Source organism: Lasioglossum baleicum, chromosome 8 (genome assembly GCF_051020765.1).
Source record: "Lasioglossum baleicum chromosome 8, iyLasBale1, whole genome shotgun sequence".
Classification (NCBI taxonomy): Eukaryota; Metazoa; Arthropoda; class Insecta; order Hymenoptera; family Halictidae; genus Lasioglossum; species Lasioglossum baleicum.
The window spans coordinates 9,441,996-9,468,901 of NC_134936.1; the positions used below are offsets into that span (position 1 = coordinate 9,441,996).

Genomic DNA, 26,906 nt, shown 5'->3' on the forward strand with positions numbered 1-26,906 from the left:
TAAGGGTTGCCTGGCCTCAGGGAGTGGACACTCGGCGCAGTCGACTCGTTCTGCCCGAAACCGAGCACCGTTTTCGTATTCGACACGCGAGAGAAGCTCCATTCACGAAACACCAACCTGCTCGCGAAACCACCCCCGCGCGTGCATTCTGATCCAAGAAGAAAAGGAGCTCCGGAGCGTGCCCGGGCTGAGATTATTAGAGGATCCAGGTGGAGAGGAGAAGGCCTTTGGCACGGAAACTCGGTCGCGGGCAGGCGTGTCTCTCGTGGCATAATCGCTCGGTCGGGGTTGGCCCTGAAAGCAACAGGGGTTAGGTGGTTGTCGACAGGGGTGGCTCGTGGGAGTCTTGTTCCGACGCTTCGTCTTCGTTTCGTGACCAGTTACACTCGTTTTCGTCGAAGCTGTCGGCCACGTTCAGAACAGGATAATGTATTAAGGGTGGTCGCGACAGGGGATGCTGTTCACGGCCAGAGTGGTGGATTATGCGTGATCGTGGAAGCGCGGAAGTGAGGTAAAAGTGTTTTTTCGGGGCAAAAGCGACCCGGCGAGCGAGGGGGCTCCGGGATTCGAGCAACAGGTAATTTACCCCTTCTACGGGGCACCCCTTTTGTCGATCTTTCTTTTGAGAGTGACCCCGTTCCTCTGACCGGGGCACATGATGCAATTTGGTGGCCAGATGAATGGGATTGCCATGCTTTTTGGGCTTCTTTCGAGGTGTTCGTGTAATTTTTTTATTTTCGGTGTTATGGACAAGATTTTGAGAGATTTTGTCAGGTGTACTAATTAATTCTTGAATTTCTCGATTATTTACAAACAATGAATATACAGGACACTGTCGGAAATAATCTCCAGCACTTTCTGAGTATTTAACCCTTAAGTGGACTTTCAAAATGTACTTTAAAAATGCAGTGTTTCAATTAAGTTATATTTATATTTTATATTAAATGCTATCTCGAAATGGAAATGTAGTTTGATACACTGTTTTAGAAAAAAATATGCAAGCAAGTTACAATATTAGGTTAGCAATTAACATTTTTGTACATAAGGGTAATTGTGTATTTATTTTTTATTGTAGGGTTAAGTAACATTTATATATTTATTGAATATTTATTTTATTATTTCGTAAAAGTCTCGTTTTGAGAATCATTTAGTGTTTTTTTCTGCTGTTTTGAGGTTATTCTAATAGTATTTACGGTTTAATAACAATTTAGATAGTAACCGATTACTATGTAATAGCCAAGGTAAGAATTTCGAAAATTTTATTTATGCCTATCTATTTTATTTTTCATTAAGGTCTTTAGTGCGTGAAGTAATTGCACGATTACGTCAAAGGAAAAAGGAAACTGCAACATAGCTTGAATAATAACACTCAAAATATATTGATAATTAGTGATTACAATAACAAGTGTAGTTTCAACAACAATAACATCACTTGGTTAGGCAATACAAAGTTGTTAAAATCAAATAGAAGAATGTGGATTCGAGAAAAAGTAAAACAGAAATAACATAAAGGAAGTCACGAAATAAATAATGAAAAATATGAAGTAAAAAACTTTATTCCTTCTGTAGCTTGGTATCAAATCTGACCTTTATATATCATTTTAAGCAAATGCGAACAAGTTTCAAAGTCATTTCTCATAATGATGCTCAAAACAAGGATGCACCGAGAGTTTCAAGATCAAATTGCCGTGAAATGTTACACAAAACTGAAGTGTACCCAGGTTTAAAAAATCAGAATATTCCATAACGTTGATCAAAGTAAAAGTTCAGCAAGTTTCATTGAAAATAAAAGCATCCTGAAATTTCTGAAAAAATAGTTTATTGTTGCAGACTCATATATTATCCAAAATATATATACATATGGAGTGCTATGCATGTATAGTGCCGTGTGACCTTTCTCAAATTCCTGCGGATTAAAGCGCATCGTGTTTCAGAATTAAACTGTTGCATGACATTTCACTATGCTAGACTCCACGAAACCCAAAACGCAGTTGCAAAACTATAGTGCAATAAATATTCACAGTTAGAGGAAAGCCTAACATTAACGATTGCAAGGATTCGGTACATTTTAAAAACTAATATCCTTTACGATTAAATTAATTTTGCAATAATTGAACCTTCAATCTAAATTCTAATTTTATAGCAGCCAGTACAAATCATTATTTATTTATATTCAATAAGAGCATTAATGTTGATCTCGTAGCAATAGGTGCAAAAGTATTATACATGCACAAGTGCATGAATTTATTTAACAACTTTCTGCAAAATTTTACAACTTCAGAATTAATGAAATAAAAAATCTAAAATGTTTCATTTTCACTCCTTCATTAGTGCTCATCCACACTGGTAGTTAATTTATTAAGCTATGTCCATACTGAAGCAGCATCCAGAGACTTTTCTCGTTTAGATTATTAAATATGTTGGTATCTAATCAATTATTAAACATTTAAGTATTTTGCGAGGTATTATATCAATTTTATATTCATACAAAGATAAAAATTAATATACAGGGTGTCTCAGCTGAAGGAGGCCATCTAAATATGTCCTTTATTTTTAATGGCACAAAAACTATTTATGGCATAATTTAAATGGTATCGAAGAAGGAATACCGTAGAAGAACAATTTCTTTTTTCCGGTTATTTTTTCAAGGTTATCGTTATTTTTTTATCGGGAAAACTTTTTTTTCCATCTTATAGCGGCTGAAAAAATACATTTGAATATGCTTAAGTCATTCACAAGATGGAATAAAAAAAAATAACGATTACCTTGAAAAAACTATGAAAAAATAACCGGACAAATGAACATTGTTCTTCTATGATATTCCTCCTTCGATACCATTTAAATTATGCCATAAATATTTTTTTTGTGCCATTAAAAATAAATTTAGGTGGCCTCCTTCAGCTGAGACCCCCTGTTGAATGGAATTATTCTAGTTCGGAAGAAATGTTTAATTTTCGAGTTAAAGTAGCTCCGAGTGCAAAGGGCTAAGCTTTCAGTAAAAAAAAAAGTTGCTCATTGTTGATTCAGTGTGAACATAGCTTTAATTTTCGAAGTGGAATTAATACCAAGGAACAGAGAGTACCCCGTTCGAAGTCTGCGTTCATCGACAGCTAATTAACCGGATATTAAAGTTGAAATGTCGCGAAATGCCGACGAATTAATTCGTCCGATTTAAAGGTCAAATGTAAATGAGAGTTTACTGTCGGCCACGGGCAAGGATTAAAGGAGTCTCCAGGCCCAAGTAGGTTAACTACATTGTAGATAACGTACCTCGTTACCAGGAGGGGTAGTTAAAGCTTTTGTGGAAGGGGAGGGAACGGCTGATTTATCGATGGACTCGCAGATTTCCCTATGCGATAAAGGAAAGTGCATTTCGTCCATTAAAGCGTGCTCCCGCCCTTTCTTTAGAACTTCTTAACGCGTTCGGCTGGCTGGGTGCATTAAAAACCTTTCACGTGAGAACAGCTTTTCGTAAATAACTTTCTATAGAGGGTGTCCCAGCATTGATGGTACAACCGTGGAGGGGGTGATGATACGTGAGAAAATAAGTCGAAAATATGAAATCAATTTTTCTCACTTGACCCTTTGGTTTCGAGAATATCGACTCTGAATATCTATTGGGTTGGCAAGAAAGTAATTTCGGTATTTTAAGATGAAATAAAACGCAATTTTTTGAATTTATGAAGCTACCAGAAAGATGATCATTAAAGATCATTAAAGTTCATTGCTTGAATGGAAAAATTGGCTTTTATTTCACCTTAAAATACCGAAATTACTTTCTTGCCATCCCAATAATTGGAGAGATTTTCTCGAAAATGTAGCGTCGAATGTAAATTTTATATCTATATAATTTTTAATGAAAAATTTATTCCGTATTTTGATGTAGAAGCGTCTCTTCCACGGTTGTACCATCAATACTGGGACACCCTGTATATTTCACTTCGTTATTCGTATGCACACGTGTTCGACGACGAGGAGATATCTTTTTGTGATATTTCTGTTTAGGTATTTTCAATCATTTCCTGTTTTTATTAGACAGTGTGTAGACTGCTAAAGTAACAACCTTTTCTGCTTGAAATATCGGAACCTTGTTCATACCATCTGTTCATACCGTCACCCTTTAAAGGAAAATTCCCACGAAATCGTGACCTTCTCGAAATTGTTAATGTATTATTAACATTTTTTTTATTGCGACTGAAAATAGCGATCGATGAAATTCGATGATGGGGAAGTTATTAGGGCACATTGTATAAACATGTTTCTTGGTATTGAGCTCTTTTTTAGGATGCTAATCTCATATTGGAAATTTGTTTATGAATATACTTTAATGCGCGTCAAAATACTTTGATGTATGTTCATGTTGAAAAATTTATATAGATATTAACGTTCTAAGGTGTAGTGTTACCACATATTAACAAAATTAATATCATGTATCTAATTCCTATTGTTTTATACGAATGATGGGAATTATTTAACTCAGATGAAATCAGAACATTATTCACTTTGCCAGCCTTGAACAGCCTGATATGTGAATATTTTTAATATTGTAAAATAATCCGGCCAAAAATTATTATCGAAAGATTTTGATATGTGAATATTTTTAATATTTTTAAATAATCCCAGCCGAAAATTATTATCGAAAGATTTTGATATGTGAATATTTTTAATATTTTAAAATAATCCGGCCAAAAATTATTATCGAAAGATTTTGATATGTGAATATTTTTAACATTTTAAAATAATCCCAGTCAAAAAGAAATATCGTCCTCAATCTTGGAATCGAATTTTTTAAATAAATTTTTGTCGAGTTCGTTTTCAATTTTCCTACATCCCACGCAACCCTCAAAATGAAAAACTTTAATATAAAACCAGGAATAAAAATATCATCGTCAGATCAATTGAATTCTGTGTGCTATATTATTAATTTTAAAAGACGTTATGGCCATATATTTTGAAAAATACAATTCTCCGCCCCCGAGTCCTATATTTGTTACGGCACATTTTTATTTTATCTTCTAGAAAAGGTGAGAATAAATTTTACACGTTCTAGTGAATTTTATAAAAAATGCCATGCATAAATGCTACCAGTTGTTTCTCTCTTCTGACATTATGGGGATATTTCAACCTACTCCTGATTTATTTATCTGCATTATTAATCTATGTATATTAAAAGTGCATTTTTTCTTGTTTCTCTATTTTTGTCTCTGTTTTTCTTTGTTTAGAATTCAATACACTCAGGTTACCCTTAACCATCATAACGGGGAGTGAACTTATTTATTTATGTAAAATCTCTTATTGAATGTTACAGAAACTAATAGGTTGGGTTACAAATTTATTTTCAATATTCTGTTGTTGATAACACAAACATTGTATTCAAAATAAAAGAAGAAAGCAGTTAATTCAGAATTGTTCCTGCCAAACATTATATTGAAAATAAAAGAAGAAAGCAGCTAATTCAGAATTGTTTCTGTCAAACGTTATATTGAAAATAAAAGAGGAAATCAGCTAATTCAGAATTGTTCCTGCCAAACATTGTATTAAAAATAAAAGAAGAAAGCAGTTAATTCAGAATTGTTTCTGTCAAACATTATAATAAAAATAAAAAAATAAAGCAGCTAATATTCAGTATTGTTTCCAACTTGATGCATGCATTACCAAAATGAATGTATTGAACACGAAATGATAAAAATATGTAAAGAATTTAAAGTTACTGTTTTAAAATACTACAAATGAAATAAGCCTGTCATGCCACTCTCAAAACCATCCCTCTTCTGACAATGAAATATTAAATTTTATTCTGAATTCTCTTTGTCCTTTTTTATCACACTGGCTGCCAAATTACACGAACCCCATGGGGTAACATATTTTCGTATAATGTGTAATTTAATCGGTGATTTATTTTATCCCTATTGTATACTTTAACTAATTCAATTTATAGACTGTATATAATAGGATGTCCCAGAAATGTCACCGAACTTTGAGAGGGATGGTTCCCGAGGTTATTTGAAGTGACATTTTCATTTGAAAAAATGTCCGCCTCGGCTTAGTTAAAGAGTTACTAACGAAAAACGCGAACTAATCAGCGTAGCGTTATTGTCGCGCCGCGGTGAAGTAGTGAACAAGAGAAGGAACAGAAATTGCTTTAATCAGTACTCACTTATTCAGCCATAAATGCACCTACTGCTTCGTAATGTGTCACTGGTCCATTCGGAGACGAACTGCAAAGCTGACTTCAGGTATACGGCAGTGTAGAAAGCGGAGGGACATACGGTCAGGTCAACGAACTGCACAGCTGGTGGTTAATAGATATTTCAAAACAGTAGAGAGATTAAAATAATTTAGAAACACCAATGTATTATTTTCAATTTCTTAATTTAATTAATATATTAATTAAATACCTGTCTGGTTCCTATTCCTTGTAAAGCAGCAGCCAACTCTTATTTTCCACAAAAATCCACAGTCTAGCGAATAGTTTAAATATCACTATTAAAAACACATATTAAGAACCGCGAATTGACACGTCCTTAGAGATGTTCTCTCTACCGCGGTTCGAACGACACTGATTGTACGCTAGATTTTTCTGAAGGATTTAAGAAGGACATTAGTGATGTCGAACGACGGGGTCGTCAAACAAACAACAGGACGCGAGAGTGACCGCGGTAAGACTAAAATTTATGACGACCACATGTTTCGGTTTGTTTTCCTGCAGATTGATACGCAGAGTCGATGGGTAGACGTTCGAAAACAAGTCTGTCCTTCTTCTAGAAAGTTTTTCAAAGGAAGAGTAGGACAATAGAGTGTCATATACGCTATGCGTGCCGGACATTTCTACCTCTTGCCAGGTAAAAGGACAGATCTTGTTTTCAAGCAATTACCATCGACTCTGGGTACCAATTTGCAGAAAAAAACTGAAGCATGTGATTCCCATAAATTCGACGACCAACCCCCGTCCTCCCTTAGGGAAAGAACAGCGTAGAGCTCTTCAGAAAAATCTTGCGTAAAATCAGTATCAATCGAAACGCGTCAGATTTTTTTAGCGCTAAACCTACAGAGCTTTAAAAGTAGCCGGCAGAGTTGGGCAAAAATTTTATTTGAATAAAAATTTCGAACAAAGTGGTTTTAAAACTCACTTGGAAAAGACCTACTTTAGTCGAAAGTTTTATTTGAATAAAATTTTTGCCCAACTCTGGTAGCCGGTACATGTTGCGTCATAAATATAACAAGATTAAATTTATTTGAACGTTGTGCGGTTCATATTATAATATCTGAGCTATTAAATATACAGTGACTCCCATTAATATTCGGACGTTCTAAAAAACGCGATAATCTTTTTAATATTGGACTATACGATTCAAACTTTTTTCGGAAGCTAGAGCACTTAGTTCAATACAGGATGTGAAAAGAAATTTTTTCGAAAATTGCAATTAGTCGGAATTGTAGAGAAAATACTAAAAGATCCATTTTACAACTTTTTTATGTGGGCCTATATTGAAAATTTAAAAAAATACGTTTTGCAGATCTGTTTCAATTAAACATATCCTGAAAATTTATTTATTTATTAATTAATAATTTTATTTATTAAACAAGCGTTTGAAGATGGTAACAATTGCAGATTTTCACGATTTTCGGCCTATAAGAGCAGTAAATCTAAGAATTCTTACATCTTTCAATGACTGTCATTTTTCCCTGCATCAACCGATTTCGATGAAACTTTCACAATGCATATAACCCACACAGATCTACAAAATATATTTTTCCAAATTTCAATATAGGCCCGCATAAAAAAGTTGTAAAATGCAACATTTAGTATTTCCTCTACAATTCCGGTCAAATGCAATTTTTGAAAAAATTTCTTTTCACATCCTGTAGTAAACTAATTGCTCTAGCTTTCCAAAAAAGTTCAAATCGCATAGTCCAATATTTGAAAAGTTACGGTGTTTTAAAGAGTGTCCGAATATTAGTGGGAGTCACTGTATATATTTAATCATTTATAATAAAGCATCTTTATAATTTCAATAATTGAGCAATAAAAATTATTATTTGACCGGTGGTGGTAGGTTTAGTGTTAAGCTATTCACTAGAAAGTTCATTTACGGAAGAATAAAAGTGAGTTTTCATTAAATCAATTTCTACTTCTCCTCTTCTTCACTGCTCGGTGAAACCGCCCCTTTAAAGGTTGGACGACATTTTTTAGTGCGAGTTAAATATTAAATGACAGTGCATGGAATTGTTCTTAGGAAAATACGAGCACGATGCCGGAGGCTTCGGGGTCGGGGGTGACCGACGAGTCGGATTATTCGACTTTCGAGAATAAGACCGGCTTGGCTGAAGACATGAAGTTTCTGGCTCGAATGCCGGAACTCTGCGACGTCACCTTCCTCGTCGGTGACACCAGAGAACCAGTGTGCGCTGTCAAGGCTGTCTTAGCGGCGAGGAGTAGGTATGTATAACTTTACTCTTTAAAGGGCTACTCTAGCGGAACAAATCCAAAGAATCGTCTTTACGGTGCTCCTAAAATTTTATTTAAATACATTGCACTTTTTGAATGCTTTAGGGTGTTCTCAGTGTATCTCAATAAATTTTTATGGGATCTTCAGGAAGACTACAATCTGAGGAAACAGTACACAATTCAATGGTTAACCCTTTGCACTCCTTTGTCGAATATTACATTAAAGGACATTAAAGAACGAGAAATGTAAATAAAACGGATTTCTATATTCTTCCTTTATGTATTTAATTGTCTTACTTTTCAGTTAAAAACAAATCTAAGAGTTCCACAAATATAAATTACAACAAAGTTTGAGTAATATTTAATGTTTAATTCGCAGACTGCAGATCTTTATGCAAAATAAAAATTGTCTACATCGGTTGCAAGAAATAGAACTAAGTGGAACTTTATTTCTTCCCTTAATGATTGTTGCGGATAGAATTAGGAGCGTTTATTGTTTGTAGCGCGAAGGTGGCGATAAATGGATGTCTGCGAGATTATTGTGGCGAGGTACCGTATGTAGTAAAAAATGTTGTAATTCTCCGTAAAAATAGATTTATGAGAGCGATATGTAAGGAAAACGGCGGGGCTGGTTCGAGGAGGAAGGGGGAATGTTATTGAGATATTGGAATAATGATGCGTGCCAACTCTTAACGGTGTTAAACGGCCATTTTGCGGGGGCAGACACAGGGTCATCCCTAGGCCGCGGCCGCCAGACCACGCTAGGTACCACCTAGACCAGGCTAGGTACCTGAGATAACGATGGTGGGATCATGCACGGGAAGACACAAGGTCTTCCAGAGCCGATAGGCTACCGACGAAACCGTGGGAGTTGGTATCGCGATCGGAAACAAAGAAAACCCCGGGAAGGGATGCGGGCCCTTGATAGCGTGTTGGTCGGGGCCGCCGCGATCCGGGAAGGGGAGCCCAACAAAATACGAAGTATGGAGGAAGTCCTCACCAGGTCAGTCTCGATCCAGTGCTCTTTGATGTAAGGCCAAAGGGGACGAGAAAATAAATTCATTGAAGGTGACAAGTACTGTAATTTCCATCGACCCATTGATCACTTTACAATGATGTTAATAGAGAAGAAATATATTGACATGTTCAATTTAAAAAATTTGTCATCAATTTTGAATTTCGTCTTCCCAAATTTTGCTATAAATGCATAAAGATCCTCAGTGTAGTAATTAGTACATAAATTTGTTTGAAATAACTTCCAGTCAAGAGACTGCCCTTTCAAGTTAATTTTAAAAATTAAACATTTAAAATAGTAAGCAGTTGTTGTGGCAAGAAAAAATAATTCGGAGTGCAAAGGGTTAAAAATGCGGAGAAACCAGAACTAAGAAATTCTATTAAATTCTCTCTGTACCTTCCTCTTTCTCGAGAATTTCTACAAAGTATAAATACCCACAAATCCGTAGTCTAGTTACGTAGAGGTCCAATTTCACTGATTTTCCGTATTGTTGCAGGGTGTTTCACAAAATGCTCTACCAAGCGCCGAGTCCTCAGCGCAAGAAAGAGCCGCCGACGCGCGAGAACAAGATCCGCATGTTCCTGAAGAGAAGCTCGGAGCCGCTGTTGAATCTGCAGAATGCGGCGCAACAGGTAATTGCAGTCATTTCGCAGCGATTGTTTCCTTGCAATCCTTCTTACTGTCCGTCGTCACAAAGAGTAGTACACATCCCGGCACTGGAACCTAATAGCAGAAACCGTAGGAATCTGAATTATTTCCGATACCGAAGAAAATACATAAATATAGTTGAAATTGAAAAGAGTATGTGTAAGCTACAGACACGGACAATCTCACCGCTGAAATTACTGTAAATGTGCATCTGTTATATGACGTATAGCGGTCAGGGTTCACGCAGCAGTTGGCTCCCATTCAAGAGGTACTATGAACGTCTCTTCTGGATACGATGCTCTGTTTTCCACTGTTTACTCATTCTGCTCATACAGTCTTGTACAGTCTATAGCATAGAACTTTCAGACGAATAACTGACAAATTAATTACCATAGATTCTAGAGCTCATTCTCAACGATTCTCATTAGGAGAAATTGGCTGTTGTCTTGGAGAGTCTCGATTTTATCGTGATTTATAGAACTGCATGATAGATCTAGCACTGATGTCACACGAATCATCACATAACCCTTGTGATTATAGTCCATTTTTGTTGCTCTGACTCGTAGAAATCCTGTATAATAGTGTACAAATTCTTGGACCTCTTCTTCTTTTATTCAACAATTATTGACATTAGTATTGGCTGCTCTTTACTTTACCGGACTCGAAATTTCTGCCTTTCTCCTACGAATTATGATGTATTTGGTATGTATTCCAGTAGATTTGTACAAGGGCGGCTGCAGATCGAAGTTTCTATCTGTAGGATCAATGGTTCAGGAGTTATGCTTGCTTAAAGTTGAGAAATCTGCAGTGTTTTTGACAGGTAAGGGCGACGCCATATTGGTTTGTAGTCACGATCGCGCGCCGCTTACCGAGTAGAACCGCTAGATGGCAGCACGGGCACACAGTAATATCGTTAACATAGAGAAAATATCTCGGAAAATGTTGAAGAAGAAATATCATGGAAAATATTTACAAAAACCTAACCCAGACCAGTTAAAACGCAACATCGTGGCCACGACTTCCAAAATTCAAACAATAATCGCAATACACGCTCTATATTATCAGCATTAACGCGTGGTTTTTGTAAATATTTTCCACAAGATTTCTTCTTCAACATTTTCCGAGATATTTTCTCTATGTTAACGATATTACTGTGTGCCCGTGCTGCCATCTAGCGGTTCTGCTCGGTAAGCGGTGCACGATCGTTATTACACACCAATATAGCGGCACCCTTACCTGTCGAAAACACTGAAAAATGCACAACTTTAAGCAAGCATAACTCCTGAACCATTGATCCTACAGGATCGAAACTTCGACCTGCAACCGCCTCAGGTACAAATCTACCTAAGGAGAACCTCTAGGATCAATGGTTCAGGAGTTATGCTTGCTTAAATTTGAGCAATCTGCAGTGTTTTTGACAGGTAAGGGCGCCGCCATATTGGTTTGTAGTGACGGTCGCACGCCGCGCCGCTTACCGAGTTGATTCGGATTAGGTCGAGGGGGGGGGGGCGGCTAAGTAAGCGGCTCGCGGTCATCACTACAAACCAATATGGTTGCGCCCGTACCTGTCAAAAATGCTCAACTTCAAGCGACCATAACTCCTAAACTATTGATCATATAGGATCGAAACTTCGACCTGCATTCGCGCCGGGTACAAATCTACTAGATTACATACCAAATACATCATAATTCGGAGGAGAAAGGTACTAATTTTGAGTCCGGTAAAGTAAAGTTTACCCTACTTAACTATTCATTAAGCCAAGCTAATTCACTTATAATCCAAAATAATTCACTTATAATCCAAAATATTTGTTGACACAAGAAAGATATTTCAATAATTAGAGTCGCAATAGAAAATTTTAAAACATTTTGCATAGTCAGTGAAATATTTAACAACAAGAATTTAGAATATTTATACTTTATATTGGATCTGGTACGGATGTAAGTGAAATTTCAAATTGCATGTCGTTTAATAAAATCTGACTATTCATTTATGATTTATTATAAATGAAAAATCAATTGAATGAAACTCATAATACACAATAAAAAAGAATAATAATGAGGTCATTCATTCATGCTAGGTTTAGTTCGTGAAAATGATCAGAATTATAGAGAAAGAACACAAAAGACTCTATCCATAAGCTGACATCTTGGACGTAGTGCTAGCTAGTACTCGATAGCTGAAATTGTAATATAAATATCGTGTTTATGTATATTTTTTTTTTTTCGTTTTTGAGTGAGCATGCTAATTTCAAATTGGACCCAGCGATCTAGCGGATCGCGAGGATGAATGATCGCCTAGTTATCGCATAGAGGAATTTGTAGTAGTTCTACGATCGCACGATAACGATAATGTCATTCAGGAATGACACAGTTTAATCTTCTGCATCTCACAAGTTCGTTACGTAGTCGTGGATTTATGATGGTGTTAGACGCACAGTAGTTTGCCTATGACAATCTGCACCCACGCCAACTGTGTCGCGAAATGTTCACGGCGAGAAAGTGGATCGACTGACTTCCACCGATGCTTAAGCGATCGATGATGGACGATCGATTAAATGTTTTATAATATTTAGAATTGCCGTTGAAAATTATGAAAATTGTTCGAGTAAAAATTCATTCAAGGAAACGTTAATATTCTTAATAATTCTGAACCACTTTTTAAAGCATACAGAAGAGCAGAAAACTTTAAAAACGTATATACACATAATTTTTTAACGCAAATAAAAAAAATACCATTTCATTATTCAGAAGGGAAATTGTATACAAAAATATGAACATACGTATATTTTTTATTATATTGTATTATATTAGATAATATGTTTAAAAATTCTCCGGAACAGAACAATTTGTCCTCGAAAGATTAATTAATGTATTGAAAGCTTGTGAGTGAATAACCTATAATTTCCTTATTCAAAATTTAGTGTATCCATCATTGAATGCACCGTGCAATTGGCTTACTTAGCATAGTTTCTCGAGTTCAAGCTAGAATCAGAACTATTTTAATTGCGATGTATCCACGTTCTTATAAAATTTCATTTATTGCTGGACCATAGCCGAATCAACATCCAACTATAATCATCGAGGAGTTCGAGCCGGACGTGTTTCGCCAAGTGATAGAATACATTCACACCGGCTGCATCATGCTGCAGCCTAGAACGTTGCTAGGTAATTGAAACAATATTATTTTATCAATTAATTATGCAAGCAATATACTAATTCATTCAATTTTATCATTGCACCTAAAGTTGTTGAACGATATTTTCCAGGATTATTATTATTGATAATAAGATAATATTTTTAATGATTGAAAGTAAATTTAACAAGCAAACTATAGTGACAACTAATAATAGTGTTCGGTAAATTTTTTTGGGAATCGCTTTTAAAATTCATTGTATATCATTGAATAAATTAATGGTTTTTGTATTATATATGCTTATATTATTGCAATTTTCATCAAATATTTTGGAAACTTCATTCTTAGCGTAAAATTGCTGAACGATGAAAGCATCAAGGGATCGTCATTCGATATTGTAAAATAATATTTTCTCGCGTTAAAGGAGTGATGAATGCTGCTGATTACTATGGCTTGAACCAGCTGAGAAGTGCCTGCGCTGGATTTGTTCAATGCTGTATAACAGTGGACACTGTGTGTTCTTTATTGGCATCAGCCGAACGATACATTCAGTACAAATGCACTAAATCCTTGGTACAAAAGGTAAACCTCATCTCTTGCTAATTTCACAGAAACTATGACGTCATAGTATTTAAAAATAATGTAAACTCTCTTCATGTTTTACGAACTAAACTTGCTTTATGCGATAAATTGTTTGCTGAAGTAGTTAAAAATAAAATGGGAAATCACCCTTTGTGGACGAGCTTTCAAAATAATTAGTAAAAATATTTTCTTCAGAGATTCATATCGATATAATATTGATACAATATTTTATAATGAATAGCCCACAAGTGCACAAATTACATACACTTGGAGTAATCTCATTTCATGGAGCTGTCAAAAATAAGTACGCGTGTACCGTGTGACATTTTGTAAACAAGACACTTATAGACTCTTGTCATTTAAAAGACGATAATTCAAGCTGATCGTGACTGTTTGTAGATATAATTTTGGAAAAGTCAGCCGATCACGTGCATTAAGAAAATACACTCTCTGACAATCCGCAATGAAATCAACCGATACAATTCTTCTCACGCAGATTTGTTATCCACAACATATGTATCGATTCAACATCGTATCTGATAAATAGATATCGCGTTGAGAAAAGAATGAACGAAAGATTCTAAGCATCAAGTGAGTGTTTCCCGATTTATTTTCTCTTCGCTCGGAATCGCATAAACATCATTAATCTAATTGAATTAAGATTAGATAACGCCGTACGTGATTAATTAATCAGATCAATAATAGCACGTTCTTATTGCATGACGATAGAAGATAAGGTAGTATTCGTTGCATAATGAGAGATCGAAGTGTGTTGATGATACTGCATTACTGTCGCAGTTGCTTTTCATCTTCGATCTAATTATCAATATTGTTATTGCAACTTTTTTAACCTTTTAAAATAATAATTTGGAGCTTTTCCTGAGACATATTTTCTTTACCTATTTTTCTATCACATTTCAATTATATAATTAAATTGATTATTATATTTTTACTTAGTTCTTCTTATTTTACTTACAGTTATTATAGATCATTCGATTCGTTCTGCTCTCAAAATATACAATTTCATTTTGAGAATCTTGAAATATATAATTCCATTTAAAAAATTTAAAAATATACAATTCCATTTTGAAAATCTTAAAATGTACAAATCCATTTTGAAAATCTTAAAATATACAATTCCATTTAAAAAATCATTGATGGCCTTGAAACCCCAAAAGCTCTTCATGCTCAATTGTTTTGCTATGATATTCCGTTCTGTTATCAATGAGATATTTAAAGTTCTCGAGTTATAAGTGGTACACCCTGCACACTGTACATGTCTCAGATTATATTAATCGGATCTTGATGATGTTCGAAGGTGCTGGAATTCGTCATCGAACATGGCAACGAAGTGTTGAACCTAGGATCCTTCACTTTGCTCCCTCAACACGTGGTCCTGTTGATCCTGGCGAGAGAGGAGCTTCGAGCTGACGAGTTTACCAAGTTCCAAGTACGTCTAACTTAATTAGAAACTACAACATCTATTTCCACGTTTTACCATCCTTTCCCAAGAGGTTATGTTACATATGAAACTAAAATTAAGTGTACACGTGTCAGTATCCTTGAAGAGATTAATATACTTGCTCCAGGTGTAATGTTAGCTCAGCTAAAATTTATTAAAGTTCGCAGGTGTGTCTAACATTGGTTTTATTGCTCAGGCGGCCTTGATGTGGAGCAAGAAGTTCTGCGACAGTAACCAGAGCGCAACCCTGAAGGAGGTGATGGCCAACTTCCTGGAGTACATTCAGTTTCATAAAATCCCGACGAACGTGTTAATGAAAGAGATCCACCCGTTAGATCTGGTGCCGCCTGGGATCATCATGAACGCGCTGGCCTATCAGGTGCGTGTTGTCCCGCAGAATGATCGTGATCTATCACGCCTACTTTCTCGCTGTTCTTTCTTTCCGTTATCGCGGGAACTCACTGCCACGTTCGATCGCTGTTCGGCGATTGCTCTTCTTCTGTTTCTAATAATCTCGCTCTTTGTATCCTTGTTTTACGATCTCGTTCTCTTCATTTCTTCTTCTTCTTTCTCGCAAAGCTCGCGACGCCAACGAACCTCCCGATTTTCTCTGTTTTAACTGTGGGACGTAAGTGAGATTCGCGCGAACCACCCACCCGCCTAACCTGATGAAAATTAATACCTGAGAACCACACTGTTTACAAGCGGCGCTTTTAACGTAGCTCCAGGACATTAGTCTGTGAATTCCTAACAATACGAACTAGAACATGTACATTCTCCACCGAAGGTAGTAACCGATTAACAAATCTACTCGATGTTCCGTATCGTCACCGTGACACACAGTCTTGTCCGAAAAATTTGCGATCGCAAAGGGATTAAAGTAAGAATACGTCTCTGTGCGAGTCTGGTGTTCTCTCGAAAATTTATTCTCATTTCTACTCGATCCAGCAATTTTGTGATCAGCGTAGTCTGACAATTTAGCTTTAATATCATGAGTCTCTTTCTTTGTATATTTAATTGACAGTTATATAATAATTGTGTTTCTATGTTAGTGACTAGACTACTAACAAGGCAACGACACCAAGTGTCCAACTTCGATTTTAATCATTTTTTGTGGGATGATGGTATATGGATCCCTAACTGTGTATGCAAAATATTAGGTGTAGTTACTCAATAGTTTTAAAGATATAAACAATTTAAGTTTCATTAGTTTTCGAAGTTCCATTAGCCGTGTAAGCAGGTGATTCACAGGTATGAAACTTTAATTGTTTATATCTTTAAAACTGTTGAGTAACTACACCTAATATTTTGCATACATAATTAGGGATCCATATACCATCAGCTCACAAAAAATTATCAAAATCGAAGTCGAACACTTGGGGTCCTTACCTTGTAAGTTTTATATTTTCTTGTAAAATTACACTCACCCATTTTTGCCATAAATGCATAAATTCAGTAGTCTATTAATGACGTGTATCTTAGTCTAAATTTAATCTTGTAAAAGTGGCATTTTTGCCAGAAAATATTAATCACTCTCTTACAACAATTACTAAGATTCAGTGATAAACAATTTCAAAGTGGCTGTTTGCCAGAAAATATTAATCACTCTCTTGCAACAATAATTAAGATTCAATGATAAACAATTTCAGCAAATCAGAGATTTTCGAGAAAATACTTTTCTCCGTTTTTCGCTCCCCTCTGTGTTTCCTTTATATTTCAAGCATGCTGAAGAAACAGTAAATTATAAAATATAAAAATATAAAAAATATAAAAATGTTTGATTGAAGCATTGAATGGGGCTCCATATTTATATATTCTGTAACACCCGCATATAAGTATTATAGAAGCATTTAAATGTATTTTTTTATCTTCATTCATTATCAATTTATCTTCATATTATCTCCCTATATTACCACTATGTTCAATTATCTTTATTAATGGGACCAAGTTCCTGTTGATAAGTGCTTAGAAGTACACTTCTGCTCAAGAATATTTGTTTAGAAAACCACGATCCACATTTTTATAATGAACAAGTGAAAATGAATATTTGAACTTTTTTTTTGTTTCTGTAATTCAGGTTTCACATTTAATTGAACAATGATGACGAATTTGTGATCATGAAACAATGAAGATTAAGTGATTATTACAAGCAATGTAAAATATTTTTGAGTGGTAGTGTATATCAAGTATTGAATTCAAATTTATATCGATTTTATATATGCATGCACACATTTGTATGCATTCATACACCCTGTATGCGTAAGTGTATGCACATTATCGCTCAAAATTTCCGCCGTTTATGCAACTCAAGAAATATTTTTAGATAAAGTCTTCATTACGGTAAAAATATTTTGAATTATTCATTTCAAAATTTAGAACGGAACAGGATAGTTTACAATATGAGATAACCAAAAAATAGAACGTTTCATTTACGAAGTTACGAGCACATTTATCATTTAAAATATTTGGCTCGCATATAATTAATGAAACTAACGAGATGTAACTAATGAAATTATATCCCTTATAAAATCGTCTTCTGCATCATTAGTATTCATGAACAGTATCTCATTAAGGATTAATATACATGCTACCCCAGTACAAGCTCATCAAACACATTTAATCACTTCGCGACCATGATGACGTAATAGGGATTGCTTAGTAATTACTTCAGCGCACATTTTTAATAAATATTATCGACAAAATTCTAAAATTTTCACTAGTTAAGTAAATTCAATGGAACTTTTAATTCATTTATCCAGCTTCGTCACAATTTTCTTTCTTTCATCCACAAACTCTATATCTTCTTTCTTCTTCGCTTTTAATAAACTGTTCTTCAAACCCCTTTATTACTATCGTCGTAACCTCAAAGAAAATTACTATTATTGCTCAGAAAAAATTAAGTACCTATATTCTTCGAATGCTAGTGGATAAGCGTTTAGAAACTTCCTAGTTGTCTTATAATCAAAGCGTCATTTGGGGAGATCCCTTAACCCTTTCTCGTATAATACCGAGTCTGACTCGTTATGGAAGAATCTACTGAATATAAACGATATCCATTTCTTTTAAACCGAAATGAAATTTTGTCCTTCTGATGAGAGAAAATATTGAAGGGTTATAATTGTATCTTGATTTAAAATAAAGGAATAACGTAGATATATTTACTAGATTCTGTTAAAACTTGTATTACGAACTTAACTCGATATTATTAGAGAAGATATGTTAAACCACTTGTAACCTATGAATCGTCTTTATAGTATAATGTCAACAGTTGCCTGAAAAACGTATGAATTTTACCCAGCACTGCACTCAGTATTGATTGTCGATTCACCGTGCCCCGTTGTCAGCCACCGTCATACAGTGGTCAATTTGCTCAAAGACGTGGACAAATCCCGTGTATATCTTTGATAGTTATAACTTATAAACTATCCTATAATTATATTTCTTTGTTAGGATCGGAAACTACCCTTACAAGATGTGTTTCAAATTTCAAAGAGATCAAACTCTGATAGTTGAGTTGACACGTTGACAGTGACATATCGATGCCCAAGTTTTTACATACAGGATGTTCCTTTAAAAGTGGACCACTCGAATATCTGAAATTATTAATGATATATACAGATTACATAATAATTTATGTTAGTATCTCCTACACATTAATTGTTTCTCGATATGAGTAGAGAAAAATTTATGATTCTAATAAAAAGATTGAAAATGACCTTCATATGCTCTCCACTCCTCCACCTATAAAAAGATAACGTGGAATTATGTCCCTCTCGAAACAATATAACTTTTGTTTGAGACTGTTTTCGATATCGTTAATAATAACGGAGATATTCGAGTGGTTCACTTCAAATGTGACACTCCGTATATTTGAGAGAATCGCAATTAGAACTCCTTGGAACTAGAAAAAATTCTATGGACTGAGAACTTTGAACTAGAACATGTTTGACATTGTTGGAGCTAGAACTCTTTGAAGCTAGATGAGTAAAGTGAACTGAACTTTCATGAACTGAAATCTTTGAAGTAAAACATGTTTGACATGGTAACAGCACAAATTCTTGAAGCTAGAACAGAATCGATGAACTGAAAACTTGGAACTGGAACATATTTGACAGAGTTGTAGCTAGAACCCCTTGAGGCTAAAACATGCTTGTCAGAGTTGTAGCTAGAACTCCTTGAAGCCAGAATATGCTGTCAGGGTTGTAGCTAAAACTCCTTGAAGGTAGAACATGTTTGTCAAGGTAGCAGATAGACCTCATTGGAGCTACAAGAGATTCCAAGAACTGAAAACTTGAAGCTAGGACATATTTGTCAGGGTTGTAGGTAGAGCCCCTTGAAGCTAAAACATGCTTGTCAGGGTTGTAGCTAAAACTCCTTGCAGAAAGAATATGCTGTCAGGTTGTAGCTAAAACTCCCCGAAGCTAGAACATGTTTGTCATTGTAGCAGATTGAATCCATTTAAGCTAGAAGAGATTTCAAGAACTGAAAACTTGAAGCTAGGACATGTTTGTCAGGGTTGTAGCTAGAACCCCTTGAAGCTAAAACATGCTTGTCAGGGTTGTAGCTAGAACCCCTTGAAGCTAAAACATGCTTGTCAGCGTTGTACCTACAACTCCATGAAGCTAGAATATTGTCTCAGGGTTGTAGCTAATACTCCTTGAAGCCAGAATATGCTGTAAGGGTTGTAGCTAAAACTCCTTGAAGGTAGAACATGTTTGTCAAGGTAGCAGATAGAACTCATTGGAGCTAGAAGAGATTCCAAGAACCGAAATCTTGAAACTAGGACATGTTTGTCAGAGTTGTAGGTAGAACCCTTTGAAGCTAAGACATGCTTGTCAGGGTTGTAGCTTACCTCCTTGAAGCTAAGACATGCTTGTCAGGGTTGTAGCTTACCTCCTTGAAGCTACAACAAGTTTGTCAGGGTTGTAGCTGAAACTCGATGGAGCTAGTAGCGATTCCATGAACTGAAAAACTTGGAGTTAGAACATAGTAGTCAGGATTGCAGTTAGAACATGTCCACTTGGAACATGTCCACCGTCCACATTTTCGTGCAAATTGACCACTGTGCGTGTAGCTCCCGGAACTATCCCCCATGGTTGTAGACGTATCCGCGTGGCGACAGCTCAACTCCCGAAATCCGTTGACCGGAGGGTTTGTTGCAGGCAGACCCGAGCAGTGTCGACCCGGATAAACACTCCCCCCACAGAGTGATTCGTCAAGACCGCGGGATGTCGTGCACGTCCTCGCCGGACCAGTACGATAGCAAGACGACATTGAGCTCGAGTGGTTCCGACGCCGGCTCCGATCAGAAGCAGCATTCAGGTAGCAACTAACCTCCGGCCACGGCCGCACTGAACATTGCGGCCGTTTCGGACGGGTCCCGACGCGAGGAAATTCCTATTAACGATGCGTGCTCGCATCCGCTTGAAGGTAAAAACAGCACAGCCGAGCAGGAATCGATCGGCGAGCAGTCACAGCCGCAGACACACCACCATCATCACCAGCAACAACACCAGCCGCGGATGGAGTCGAAATCGCCGAAGCAACAGGAAGAAGAGGACCTGCAGCAGCAGATCGAGCAAAGGATACAGCTGCAGCTGCTTAGGCAGGAGTTAGAGCTGAAGCGGCAGATCGAGGAAGCGCAGATGCACGAGAGAGAGGAAGAGCTGAAGAGACAGCTGATGGACGAGGACAAGGGCAAAGACGGCGAGTCGAAGCCGGACGACAAGGAGACGAAGAAGCAGCAAGAGAAACGGAAGAAAAGCAAGAAATCGAAGAAAGAATTGAAGAAGGAGCAGAAGAAGAAGGAGCAAGAGGAAGCGAAGGAGCTGAAGAGGCAGGAGGAGGAGCAAGAGCTTCTGAACAAGCTGGAGGCAGAAATCACGAAGAAACAGAAGCAGGAGGAGGAATTGATGAAAGCCAGACAACGAGAAGAGGACATGATCAAATCGAAACAGAGGGAGGAGGAATTTGCACGGTGCAGAAAAAGAGAGGAGCCATCGGTGAGACAGAAAGAGCAAGATATTCAACCACAGACACAATCGGAGAAATTAAGACACAAGGAAGAGGAAGCCAAGAAACAACAGGATCTTGCGCCGAAGACTCCAGAGCCCAAACAAGAGCAAAAAGAACACAAACCAGAGAAACAGAGTACGTCGCAAGCTGAACAAGGAAAGACAGTGACAGAGCTGAAGGAACTGAGTCAACAGGAGAAAGAGGAGCAACAGAGGATGCGGAAGGACATGCGTCTGCAGCTGCACTCTGCCGTGCAGCAACAGTTGGATTTGCAGCAGCAGGATGACGCGTTGATGAGACAGATACAAGACAAGAGGAGGGAAGAGGAGCTGGAATCTCAGGAGTTTCAACTGTTGCAGTTGTATCTCGATGGTCGAAAGCCTGAATCCGAGAAGAAACCTGAGGAAAAACAGGTCAGGGAACAGGAGCGAAAAGAGAAGAAGAAGAAGGAGGATAGGGTGAAGGTACGAGTGAAGAAACCCGAAACGCAGAAACGGGATCAACAGGATCAGCCGCAGGAGCAACCGATCGCTGCTCCCAGGGAAGGAGTCAGCGGCTTCTATATCAGATTGGTGGTAACGCAAGGGGGCGGCAGGAATTTGGTTTGGCTCCTCAAGACACACATGTTCTAAAGACGTTCAACTTTTTCGTTCTCGTCTATTCTGGTTTGCTACTGTTGAAACCTGTCCACGGATTTGTTATTTCCGACGTGTGGAAAACTGTTCCAGAGTATAACAGGTTCCGATGATGGATCGTTTTGGTAGGTTGCGTGTTGCTCGAAGATGTTTAACGTTGTTGTTAATGGGAGGCGGACGATCATCGCACTGATGAGTTTTAATTGGCATTATTGTACTCCGAACGCAGGCTTTCGACATTGTTGTCTTCGAGGCTCTATGTTGGTGGTTTCTTTGAAGAGGTGTTGAACGAAACACGTTCTCCTTTTGTTGGCAATTCAAACTTGTGTTTAGTTGAAAGAAGAACATCTATTTTAACCTGTTTGATCATTGGTGCTTTAATCAATTCAAGATTCGGATCGAAGTTCAATGTTATATTATAATTTTGATAAAATTCTATTGTTGAAGGTACTTCTCAGTCATTTCTTTTTAATACTTCGTCTCGTTGTTTATAATTTTCTTACAGGATTCATTAATTTCTCGTCGAATGTAAGACATCTTTTTGATGAACGCTCACAAATAAAATAAAATTGATCAAACTTAGTATTCGTTTATGTATCAGGTTTTACTGAATTCATTGAAGTTTCAACCTTCGTCATTTTGCTACTCTCTCGTATTGGGTGAAACCATATGATTAGCGGCGCTATACTTAAACACTATGAATTTTTTACCGAACTATTGGACTCATGACACGAACACAGAACGATGGAGCACGATGGCTCGCCGAGAATCGTTCAAGCTGCGACTAATTGCAGACAATGAAATAATGAATATATATATTTTATCACAGACATCGATCACGGATCCGATCGAGTGTGGAATAGTTAGAGATGAAGCAACGAGAGGAAAGTAATGCTGGTCGACGATGTTATTGTTAAACACTTTTACTATAGGACATATCCATCGATTACCGTGAATTATTATATGTCGAAGAACTGCAAAGACTAACTATGTACATATATATATTCATATGGACTAGCATATTCATATGTATATATATGTATAACTACATATATCTATATTTGATACTATGCTAAATGAACAAAAATATAGAGTGTTATAGGCTCGTGTCGCTTCCGGACGAGGTACTCGAGAACTTTAGCTGACTTGACAATGACAAACGATTCCTCGAGACCACGGTTTTTCATTTCTACAATAGTTCATTTCAATCAGCAGAGTCGAAGCGTCAATGAATTGTGAGCAGAGATATTTTGTCGCTTAATTTTTCTTTCAGTATTAACAAGTTTCCCTTCCTACGACATTTTGGATATTTTTTTATTGTTTTTATATGATACTTTTTACTCGTGTTGTTACTTGAGACGCTATTCCTCGACGCTCCTGACGCGCAATGGTTCTTCCGCCATTTTGGATCTTCAGCGAGATTGAGTCGTTATTATAAACGTGATGTGGTTTATGAGAATTTAGTTTATGAAAATGTGAATGTATATATACATATATTATAGTAATGTTTAACTGACAGCTGAGAGAAAAAAAAGAATTTTCTTCCAGTTTCGAGATCGATTATAAATATTGGAGATTTGGGAGATGATCTTTGTTTGATACTGCGACATGGTTTCTGTGGTATGGCTAATTTTATGATTTTCGAGAAGAGTGTAAATAATTTGATTGCCTCGTTTACTGAAGAGAAGAATGATTGTTGGTGTATTAATTCTTCCAAGAGGAGATCTGTTTGCTTGGCTGTCACTGCAGGAGAAATTGTTTAACAAATGGTTTAAATCAGAGTGTTTATAAACGTTGTTGATCGATGTAATACTCAGCGTTGGCATAAAGCGCAATGACAATTTCCGATTCGCCGAATGCTACGATCTGCATTTCTGTTGACAGCAAAAAGGAGTCAAACGAGGACATGGATGTTAATATTTATATGATAAGTCGGTCGCCGAACGTGGCGATCGCACGTATTGTGAACAATGTACTTACGTGTGCTGTGGTTGCGAACGTGATTGCTGTTTTCTGTATGTGCGACGGCAAATGTTCTTCGAACGAAGCACAGTTTCAAAGAGGAATGTGCTCGGACATGGCTGTTCAGTAAACATTTTCGTTCTCTCAATGCCAAAGTTTCTAGACGAATTTCGATTGTGTGCGAGAATAGTGAAAACACAAAAGCTTTCGGCGCAACATCGTTACATACTAAGGTAAATAAGTTAATTAATTTTTCAAGGAATTTCTCGTGAATATAAGAAATCCTTGCGTTACGAAAGACTGCGTAAGACTAAAAACTATAATTTAACGTAACCGTATTCGTAAACGCCTTGTAAGTAACTCTAATCACTTCGAGTCAAATGGTCAAATCAGGTGATCCCTACGAGTCAAATGATTCATAATCAGTTCTTTTTTTTTGTGATAAAGAATTCGAGAAATTCATGTATGAGTTACGAAAGACTGAAAGTAAACCATAATTCGTTTATCAAATGAATTTCCTAATTTTATAAGTTTATTGAGTACGAAGTAAAATCATATCCGCGGTTTAAAATGTATTTCTTCATTTTAGCTAATAAATGAACTATGTCATCTAGTGGAATTGTGTTTGCGGAATATAAAACTCATTGAGTATGAAGTAAAATCGTATATACGCGAAGTTTGATGTGTTTAGAGATTGTTTGAGATATTCGCGCCATATTCGACAGAACATTTGCGATAGTTTTGCGTGCGTATTGTGTACAGCCAGTTCCACGAACACAAATTGTACTCGACAGCTGCAATGAATAAAAGAAATGACAAAAAAAATTATGATAGCCGTGCAATTGTCCGTGCAAACTCCGTGCAACGTTGCGCTCAAAGACGCAGCGATTTTGTTGTTAGCGTAAAACGTCTCGTGTGTAAATAAAACTGTACAATTTCTGTAAATTTCGTACTTCGCGAGTCGCGCACTGCTTCCGTTCGACTGTTTAGTACCGAACGAAGAGGGAAAACTATCATCGGACTGTGGATTTTATGCATTTATAAGACCGAGTGTTCATGATGTAAAATAGAAAAAGAACGTTTACTATACCTGTTCACTCTCAGTTTATGGTCGGAGGAAATTTGTAAAAACAAAAAAAAAAAAAGAAATGATAAAATTCTATTTTATAGTTCTGGTTTCTATAGAACGTGTGTTACCGTGCGAATCTTGGAATTTGCATAAACATCCGCAGTCGCGCACTGTCATTGTGATCGTGAAATTCTCGCTATTCCTCTGTTACTCGTCAGACTGTCGTGTATAGTAGCGTTGTATAATTGTTAAACGAAACTAGGGCAGTAAGAGGCGACAAGAAACATAATGGGTCTTCTATGTGCTTGGATTTTCGTTGTTCTCCTTGCGTATACCATCGACAATACTTTGTTCGTATGACACATGCTCTTGTCTCAGGTTCAACTGTCATGATTACACAGAGCTATTGGAAAAGAGTATAATAAAAAAAAAGTTGTGATTATAAACGTTTCTATGCTTCATTCGCGGCGTTATTTTCGTTGTGGTAGACAGATTTTTGAAAGAGGCCAGAAATTAGACAGGACTTTAGATAAAACGTACACCAATTATGAATAAAATATTTTAACATTTTACTTATCAACAGTTTCTTAATCAATTCTTCGAGATCACTGAAGGCTTTCTAAATAAATTATTCAATAGCAATTCTAAGCAGTCTAATCTAGTTACTATTATGCATCAACACAGAAACAACAGGGTGAACTTTACTTTACCGGACTCAAAATTAGTACCTTTCTCCTACGAATTATGATGTATTTGGTAATCCAGTAGATTTGTACCCGGCGCGGATGCAAATCGAAGTTTCGATCCTCTAGGATCTATAGTTCAGGAGCTATGGTCGCTTAAAGTTGAGCATTTTTGACAGGTAAGGGCGCCGCCATATTGGTTTGTAGTGACGGTCGCGCGCCGCTTACTGAGTTGGTTAGGATTAGGTCTAGGGGCGGCAAGGTAAGTGGCTCGCGGTCGTCGCTACAAACCAATATGGCGACGCCCTTACCTGTCAAAAATGCTGAACTTTAAGCAAGCATAACTCCTGAACCATTGATCCTAGAGGTTCGAAACTTCGAACTGCATCCGTGCCGGGTACAAATCTACTGGATACATACCAAATACTACATAATTCGTAGGAGAAAGGCACAAATTTTGAGTCCGGTAAAGTAAAAAGCACACACAGCTCTCTAAACAACATATTTTAAAAATATTTAAATATGGTAGAAAAGATCATTAAAATATTATTCATATTCTTTCAGAAACGTGTCAACCCACCCCAGTTTTCCCTCTTTTCGTGCTTCATAAAAACGTATTATTTCACTTTCGAAAAACATCCTTATGTTGTACAACATAACTATAATAATATAGTATATTTGTTACGTAACATGAGGACTTTAACAATAGTTCTACGGTTCGTTAACCCCTGCCGTATTATTTTCTTTAAAAATGTTAGAGAAGAGAAAATCTCAATACTTAAAAATTGATTACAAAAGCGTAAAACTTGATTACGTTTATAAAGAAAGACATTTATATTTGTTAGAAGGCAAAAGAAAATTAACATTATTTATACAGCTACATGTAGGTACTTCAATGCTTAGAAATTGATTACAAAAGCAAAAACTTTTAGACATTGTTCAAAATCTTCATAGCGAGTCTGACACGTTACGGCAAGGGGTTGAACGGCGCAAAAGTATTTCGTCGGTGAGCAGCCATAAGCGGTGCGGTCGGAAATCGCATGTACGCGACATCGGTCATTGAGTCTTCGAGATTGGGCCCCGAAGAACACGAGTACACGTTCCGAGGATCGTCGGGCATCGCGAGGTAAGCTAGAAGAGCCCGGCTTAATTACACGGGCAGACATAAAATTGATTGAGTCATCCGGCCTGGTGGCAATTATCGGGGTTTATCGATAACCCCTATCGGTGGACGCACATTCCGCGGCAGA

At 36.8% G+C, this 26,906-nt stretch overlaps 1 protein-coding gene across 2 annotated transcripts; it reads left to right on the forward strand.

Moving 5' to 3' along the window:
• LOC143211073 (uncharacterized) lies at positions 1 to 25,419 on the forward strand. Of its 2 annotated transcripts, XM_076428487.1 has the most exons (10): positions 1 to 577; positions 8,238 to 8,440; positions 9,961 to 10,096; positions 10,342 to 10,380; positions 13,169 to 13,280; positions 13,673 to 13,830; positions 15,149 to 15,280; positions 15,489 to 15,671; positions 20,455 to 20,614; positions 20,723 to 25,419. In XM_076428487.1, the coding sequence occupies exons 2-10, from the start codon at positions 8,253 to 8,255 to the stop codon at positions 21,937 to 21,939; spliced, it is 2,325 nt and encodes a 774-aa protein (XP_076284602.1). In that variant the 5' UTR covers positions 1 to 577; positions 8,238 to 8,252; the 3' UTR covers positions 21,940 to 25,419. The 2 variants fall into 2 exon arrangements, with proteins under 2 accessions (XP_076284602.1, XP_076284603.1); XM_076428488.1 differs by lacking the exon at positions 10,342 to 10,380 and having other exon boundaries at positions 2 to 577.
• Positions 25,420 to 26,906: the final 1,487 nt, after the last annotated feature.